Source organism: Brassica oleracea, chromosome C9 (genome assembly GCF_000695525.1).
Source record: "Brassica oleracea var. oleracea cultivar TO1000 chromosome C9, BOL, whole genome shotgun sequence".
Classification (NCBI taxonomy): Eukaryota; Viridiplantae; Streptophyta; class Magnoliopsida; order Brassicales; family Brassicaceae; genus Brassica; species Brassica oleracea.
In genome coordinates this window covers 21,764,349-21,772,662 of record NC_027756.1, presented here as the reverse complement: position 1 = coordinate 21,772,662, position 8,314 = coordinate 21,764,349, and the positions used below count along the sequence as shown (strand labels likewise).

The following is an 8,314-nucleotide window of genomic DNA, read 5'->3' as shown; positions in this document are numbered from 1 at the left end:
CAAAAATAGAACCCGCGCTTTTTAAGCGCGGGTCAAAAATCTAGTTTAGTAAATATTTTTTACAATAAATTGAAAACTTACACGTGATTTAGTTCTTGAGATCGTGTTTACGATTTACCCTTTACTTTTTTTCTTTTGTAAACTAACCCTTTACTTTTTTATATTTTTATTTTTTGTTTTATTTTAAATATAATTTTGTAGCTTTAAAAATTAAAATAATAACCATTCGTTAAAATATGATTTGTCAAGTGACTTTACTTTAGTATATTAGGGATAAAGAAATTCTTAGTTTATATTTAGACTCTAGAAAAATAGGAGATGTAAAGAAAAATTCTAAACTAACTATGTTTTCTATAATAATCGAACTACATTATGCTGAACAAAAATATACTGACACATGGATAATTGCTTTACATAGTTGATAAAAAAAAAAGATAATTGCTTCACATGATTAATCCGTGTATAAGGAAATTAGAAAAGGTTGGTTATTTGAGTTATTTTGAAACTTCCATATTTTGATGAACAAAAACATGTTTTGCTTTCTTTTTTGTATTTTTTAATTTTTTTAAAAAAATTTCCACGTGTCAGGATCTGATTTGTCAAGCGACTTGCGCTTTACTATATAAGAAATGGGTCACATGGATCAGAAGAATAAAGTTGGAGAAATTTGATGTTTACCATTTTTCATTTTTACCACCACTAAATGAACATTTTCAAAAATACATTTTTTATTAAATGGTAAAAGAATCATTATTTAAATAAATAAATTTAAAAAAAATTCTTTTTATGTTTTCGAATTATACTTTTTCAAATTCAAACTTTTTTTATAAATTTATTTTTTGAATTTATTTTTTGATTTTTTTTTGAATTTTTTTTTCAAAATTTCTTTTTGAAAATCGAAAATTATGTTTGAAACTATTTTTAATTTTTTTATATATATTTTTTAAGTATTTATTTATATATTTATTAGAATCCTAAATTTCACATTCCAAAAACCCACCCCACCTCTCAACTCTAAACCCTAAGTCTAGATTAGTTAACTCTAGGGGTATAAGTGTTTTTTACCCTTCATTAAAAGTGAGGGTAAAAATAATTAATATAAACATGAAAAGTGGTACTATGAGTGTGATATTTGTGGCAATTTCCCAATAAAGTTACACAAAATGGGAGAAATTATGATTCACTAGAGACATTGCCCCCGCGCAAGCGTAGAGTTGTGAACATAGTTCTTGTTTCATCTCAATATTTGCTATGGTTAGATGATGATGAACTGTGTATGCATCGTTATAGGGTTAGAGTTGTGATGATGAACTGTGTATGCATTGTTCTCCACTTATGAAGGACTAAATTGTGTTAATAATATGATTGATATAGTTCGTGTTGTTGTTTGCTGTATCACTGAGACTTATTGTTTGTTTGTCTTTTTAATTTGTTTCTTGTACTGTTGAGAATACATAAATTATATTAAAGTTGTTGCGAGTACCTTTTGTTTCTGGATATTTTTTCTCCAGTTTAGTTGTGTAAGTTGTGTGTATTAAGTAATAATTTTTATTATTCTTATTATGTTTGTTATATGTTTTATTTTATTTTTAAACTTATTGCTCTTACCGGATTATTAAAACAAATACATGAAGACTTGTAGAAATAACTATAAAATGAGTGACAGTTCTGAGTATTTGGGCTTTAATGAGTTTTAAATAAATTTATGTATTTCTCATAAGAAGACAATAGCATTGGCTTGTTGACGTTGGGCATGTAAGCTATTTTTATAAGACAAGAGGAGTGAGCAGGTGGAGATGTTGTTGCCGCCTTTGTGTCTGTCGGGATTGTCTCTTGTATCTCATGCTGTGGCTGTGTTTGTTTATCTTTTATTTGATGGGTAATATGTAAACAAAAGTCATTGTTAGTTGTATTTATCAGAGTTCATAACTTACTCTTCTTTTTTTGTTTAGGTAATTTTATTGATCTTGGTTGTCGTCTTCGTTTTCTTCGTTGCGAAAGTAAGTTTGTAAATTGTTAAATAGCTGGCCGTGTAGTTTGTATTTGTTTAGATGACGCGATGTATGTGTCGTTGAGTTTTAGTTGAGGTGATTGGTTTGGTATATTTATTTTGAAGTTTATTTCTAAGATTAGACAAAAAAGAGAGGTGATCATTAATGATTCGTCTTTTTTGGAGTTATAGTTTTTGGTGTTTGATTGTTTGGGTTGTTGTGGTTTCTTTTAAGCTGTAAAATAAAGGTTTGTATAAAATTAGTTTGATAAGTAAGGGAGATAAATAGAAGACCACATAATCTGGGTAGAAAATATTTTTAATTATTGATGTTAACACAATATATATAATAATATAAAAGAAATTTTGTGTTGATTGTTTCATACGGATCAATGAGGAGACGAATAACGACTCGAGTTGTTTCTTTGCTAAGGTCAAAGCTTTGGACAGAACGGATTTGCCCAACCACATCTGCGAGTTTATATATCAGTTATGATAACAAAACATATTATAAACCCAGATGCAATATGATAATATACCTGAGAGTTTTATATAGGTTTGTGTTCGCAATCATTTGGAAATTTTCAAACAGTCTAATTATGATTGGAGATTAATCTCATGAGCACCCGTGATGACTTCATCAATAATAGTTGGTGAGATGAAACGAATGAGGAATGGATGATCAATTATCTTGTACATGCTTGAGCACCTAGCAACCTCAAAACGATCGACTTTCACAATGGAATCGGCTTTCAAAGATGGCATGTAATAATTAGCACGTCCGGCGAAAATAAACCCATGAATCACGGAATCTGCAAATAATATTATTTAACAAAGAATCAGGAAATCAATTAAAAACAATTATATTAAAAGTGTGATAAATCGAAGATTAACCTACCTTTTCATCAAGGAAGAGAACCGTGATTCCCATAAACTCACTGTCTTTTTTGAAGTTCAGGGAATCCCATAAGCGAGGAGGTTAGAGGCTATGCATTGACTACTATGACCAACACGGAGAGACTCGAAGGTTGAGTGACGGATGCCGGGAACGCCGGTTTGAAGAACTGGAGAGGCAGAGAGACATTTTCTAGAAGATCGTTAAAGCTAAGAGGAATCAATGAGTTTTGTGAAGATGCAGATTGAGTTCAATCAAAGATGAGAATCATATATATAGGGTTTACAGAAAGACTATAAATCAGGAACATTTAAGATCAAGCGATTTAAGATGGGGAGATGAAGAGTTCACCAGTGAAAAAATAGATTACTAACAGACACACGACGCAACTCTGTAAATCAGACTTATCTGAGACAATGATAAAAAGAACCCTAACTCATGTTCAACGAAGACAGTTTACAATATGGAAAAACTATAATTGTTTTTTTTCATATAACGTGATGAACCTCATTTAATATGAAACTCATAATACATTTGTAGGCCCGGCCCACAGAGAAAACCGAAGAAGCAAAAGTTTCCGACCTTCATAAATATATATTAGTTTCGGCCATCAATGTACAAAGTATCCATTAGTTTAGTGATATAAATGTTGGTGTTTATATCTCAATAATCCGGGTTCGAGCCACATGCTTGTCATTTTTCACACTTTTTAAAATTGAGACCCACCAAAATGCTGACGTGTCGCCTGTAATGAATTTCTATCTTGATTCGATGATCCTCTACCTTTTTTGAGGAGTAACAAATTTGAGGATCTATATAACACTAGATAAGAGATTGTTGCGCTATAGATTTTTACTGAGAATTTGAGATAGGTTAAACAAATTAAATAGTGTATATGGATAATAATATATAGCTCAAACAGAACTTTATTCAAGTGCAAAAATAACAAGAAATTGAAAACTATTATTTAGGCGATCACTAAGCTTTAAGATATTAGATTGATATCGTGCATATACATGGAGATAAGAGAATTGCACGAAATTGTCACTTCCAAAGTTATAGTTCTCTTGATCTATCAAGAAACACATTTATATGGGGATATCTCTGGCTAAGAACCCCAATTATAGGGTCTTTTGAGTTATCATAAGTCATAATATTGGGCTTCCTGTGTATGTTTTAATATGAAATTATCAAAGATAGGTCATATATAAGTCTAGGGATACCGTGAGTTATGTAAAACTTTTCGATGAAGAAACTACTAGGACTGTGCGTGTGTTAATTTTCACTTTTTATACATAAATATTTGTTTTATATAGTTAGTGGATTATCTTTTTTATCATTTACCATATATTTAAATGTTTGTATCATTTTCTGAAACCATAATTTTAAATAATTGAGTTAATAACATAAATTTTCTTCTTGATATGGCGAAAGTGATCTCGCAATTGTTAATATATTAAATGTTTTTATTTAATTATTAGGAATGTCTTTAAAAATATCAAACATTCTCTAGTTTACAATGGCTCAGAAGTATAGTCGGAGATCGAAGAATTACTTCTAAGAAACAAACAAACTGAAGTTTCTGGTTATTCTCCGGTTGTTTTGTAGTGGTTCCGGCGGTGGCGTGTCTTCAACGTCGCCGTCGGAGCAGTCTGTCTGGTGTTACTCATTTGTTGTTGTCTCTTTTGTTTACTCAACCCTTCTCTTCCTTTTGTGTGTCTCTCGGTGGTTTTTGATGGTCTGTTGTGCTATTGTTTACTGTTGTTAAGACTTTTGTTGATGGATCTGTGATTTTTTCTCGGATTTATTTCCAAGTCCTATGTAGATCTGGGTGTTTTGGTGTTGCAGGTTTGTTTAGTTTTCAGATATGCTTGTCTAGGCTCAGATCCGGCCGGAGAGAATGTCCACGACGGTAATGAGTTGTGTGGTTCTGTCTGCTCATGCTTTGGCGTCTCAGCAAGAAGAACTCTTAAGCTCTGTTTCCGTTGTCCTCCGTCATCAGTGTGTACCTTCGGCCGAAGGTTTAAATCCAATTAATCTCTTATGGATTTTTGAGCTTGTCTTAGTTGGTGCTTGATTCAGCAACGGTGTAGCATTTCGCGGTGATGTGTCGTGAGCAGGTGCGGGTTCTGGTCCTCGAGAAGTAGGTGATTTCATACCACCTATTCGTCTCTTAGGTTTGTGGAGGCCTTCTCCCGCCTTGTCATTTAGTGTTTATCCTGGTCTTCCTTTGGTCTCTGTTCTCCTCGTGGCTTCGTCTGGTTGAGGCAATATAAAGAGGTTGAGGCGTGAAGGCTTACGGTTTAAGGTGTGGTTGAGTACGGTGCTCTTGCGGATGTTGTTACATCCTGGTTTTAGATGTTGAGTTCATGGCAGTGGTTTTCATCGTGAGCAGGTGGTTCAGATGAGGTTTATGCTCTTCATGAAGAAGTCATCCGCGTTGCTTGCTCTCTTGTGTCGTTCGTTGCAAGAAAACTGGCTAGTCTTAGCGCATTAAGTCATTGTTCTTTTATCTTTAACTGGTTGTTTCTGGGTTTCTTTAAAGGAGAGTAGGTGTTCAGTTTAGTTTTGGATGTTGGTTAGTAGACCGTGTGTTTGGGTTCTAGATTCCCGATTTTGGGCTTAGCTTCCGGGGATATCTTTGTATTCCGCCGGCTTTAGTATCTCAACCTTGTATCGTTCTCATGTTATCGATGAAATTCAGATGGCAAAAAAAAGAAGAAGTATAGTCGGAGATGGTGCTTATCTTCCTATTTCTCATGTCCGTTCAACAACTCTTGCTACCACAGAAGGTATAATACCAGTTAGTGGTGTTCTTCTTGTTCCTACTAAAAACGAATCCTCGCTCATGTTTTAAAATTTGTTAAACATGAATCATTGATTATTGATCAGTTCATGTGTTGGCAGACATGGTGGTAATAATTTTGGAGGAGAAGCTGATGACAAATGCTTAAACCAGTTAGTGGAAACGATGATCTCTGGAGTGAAGAAAGAAGAGCTTATGCCAAACCACAAACGAAATGGCTATGGGTTGTATGCTCATCAAACCGGTTTAAACCAGTAACTATAATTAATGCTTTTCGTCAATTGTAATTACGCATACCTACCATAAGACAATCTTTTCATGCTAACAGGTTCAAATGAATTAGATAGGGTATAGCCGATTTTATTAATTGTATTGGTCCAGAATTTGACCGGTTCAATTAACAATTAAAGTATGAATTGATTGTAATTTGTAAGTGGGTTTTGTGTGGCCGTGTGGGTAATGTTACTTAAAATGTGTATGATTAATAAGGTATATAAAATGGCAATTATACCATTAGTGAGGAGTCTAGGCTTAGTTTAGATTCGAGTGGTAATTATTGTAATATTACACACTCTTGATTATTTCTATGGTTATTTCTGTGGTGTAATTCTGTTTTAATACATTAATACAAAACAAAAGATATCTAACTAGATACTTCGGAAACACATGCCTATTATTACAAAATGTATCAACAATTTTCTTAATAAAAATACACATGACACATTTGAACAATGGTTAACCAAACTAAAATACATATAATAAAATTTGAACCAAAGCTATGATACACTAAAATTGGATCTTTGCTGCTGTCAAGTTAACAGTGTAGTTGTAATATCTTTAAATTAAGTCCAGAGGATCAGTTCACATTTTATCTTTATGAGATCAAAATTTAGCTAAAACGAAGTTGAGTTTTTTTAATGAAGTAATAACTTAAATAACAAGTAACAAGATTATGTTATTTTGAATTGATTAAAAGGCGCTAGTCTAGAGTTTCTTCTTCAGGTAATGAAATCGCAAGCCAAGCAATTATTCAAATCCAGTTTATAACAAGTCTAAACTCGGATCACTTTGATTGAATCAATCCACTCTCGTGGTGTTGATTCTTTTGCGAGTAGGTCTTGATGCCTAAACTCTCGTGTGGATCAAGACACGATGGCAAGCCTTAGAGATCAAGTCCGATATGTTCACAATACACCCTAATATCCACTCTCGCTGGCTAGGGATGCAAGGCTCATTCAAATCGTGTCAAGTTATCAATTAACGGCTAGCTAAATTGATTAACCCTAATTTATGCACTAAATGATCAGTTCAATGCAAGCAATAAGAACATATATGAATCTAGACAATCTTAAGATGACTTATTTATGCTTCAGCTAACGAATCCACACCCTAGAACCCTAAACTAACTCGGTGACTACTCAGACATAACACAAGAACATAGAAACATGATTTCTTAATAATACTGCATATAATAGATAGAAGAAATCAGAGGGTTCAGGATAATCTTCTCTATGAGATAGATGATGCCTTCTCCCTTATAAGTATCAATCACTAAAATCAAAGCTCTCTCAGGTCTTTTCTTGTGTAAAAACTAAGGTAGGTCTAAAGTAATAAATATGAGACTATATATATAGGAGCCACATGCGGCTATAGGAAAGAAATAGGAAATCTAGGGCAAATCCCGAAATATTTGGAAACTTCATTTTTTATCTCTGTCGCTGGAGCAGACACTCAGGCCGCTCTGGTTGACTGTTCTGCGCGAAAAACTCCAAATCATATTTTTCTCTCTTCTTTTCCTCTAGCTGGTCCATTTCTCATCCAATGCAACTCTAGACCTGTTATGACTCGAAAAGGGACTAAAAAGACTCGATAAAACCTTGAAAACTATTAGTAAGACATACATATAATGTGCCAAAAACACAATATATCAACTCCCCCAGACTTAGATCCTTGTTTGTCCTCAAACAAAATCAAGTACCAAGAACCGAGAGAAAGGTTTGAAAGTGTGGGAACTCGCCTATTCTCAGCAACCATACAATAACCACGAATCTCTGAACCATATAAGCAGTCTAGCTAAAACAACACATCCTTACCAAGAACCCCACTGATCGATAGGGTAACGGTCTAGGTATGAAACATGCCTTTTTTGTGTTTAAGTGGAGCTAATCACTGTTTAGGGGTTACCAAATTTCGTAGAGGATGCAGGATATCGCGCAAAATTGCAAGAGAGGATAGATCCATTGATGTCCACAGCCTCTACTCGTTTTTGCGTGTTCTTCTTTAGGAACAGTCGCTCTGATCTGCATGGTTCTCCTCTCTTCTCTTTATACTCCTTCTAATTTACCAATGGCGTTTGTCTTTTCTTAAAAATCTTTTCCTTCTTCATCACCTTATTCTGAAGTACATAAAGTTAAATTTTTTTTTTTTAATTTTTTTTTCTTAATACAAAGGTGATGGTGACGAAGCAGGAGGTAATAATTGTGATGGTGAAATGCCACTGGAGTTCTTCACTTCTCATTCATTTTTGTTTCACTTCTTTTCTTAGTTAGATTATCGGCGGCAGAGCGGCTGCTCCATGTGCTTCCGCCTATTCTTCAGCAGAAAATTCTGTTGCATCAACGAG

The 8,314-nt window shown here is 33.7% G+C and overlaps 1 protein-coding gene across 3 annotated transcripts; it reads left to right on the top strand.

The window, feature by feature from the left end:
• The first annotated feature begins 4,319 nt into the window (after positions 1–4,319).
• LOC106313304 lies at positions 4,320–6,016 on the top strand. 3 transcript variants are annotated; one of them, XM_013751087.1, is made up of 3 exons: positions 4,320–4,906; positions 5,590–5,677; positions 5,778–6,016. In XM_013751087.1, the coding sequence occupies exons 1-3, from the start codon at positions 4,786–4,788 to the stop codon at positions 5,947–5,949; spliced, it is 381 nt and encodes a 126-aa protein (XP_013606541.1). In that variant the 5' UTR covers positions 4,320–4,785; the 3' UTR covers positions 5,950–6,016. The 3 variants fall into 3 exon arrangements, 2 of the variants coding, with proteins under 2 accessions (XP_013606541.1, XP_013606542.1); XM_013751088.1 differs by having other exon boundaries at positions 4,337–4,906; positions 5,793–6,016; XR_001264352.1 differs by having other exon boundaries at positions 4,354–5,193; positions 5,281–5,677; positions 5,793–6,016.
• The last annotated feature ends 2,298 nt before the right edge of the window (positions 6,017–8,314 follow it).

Bases quoted from the DNA above. Each gene is read 5' to 3' on its own strand.
- LOC106313304 (XM_013751087.1), top strand. From the start codon at position 4,786: ATGTCCACGACGGTAATGAGTTGTGTGGTTCTGTCTGCTCATGCTTTG. The intron at 4,907-5,589 runs GTTTAAATCCAA...GATGAAATTCAG, and splicing joins GTGTGTACCTTCGGCCGAAG to ATGGCAAAAAAAAGAAGAAG. The intron at 5,678-5,777 runs GTATAATACCAG...ATTATTGATCAG, and splicing joins AACTCTTGCTACCACAGAAG to TTCATGTGTTGGCAGACATG.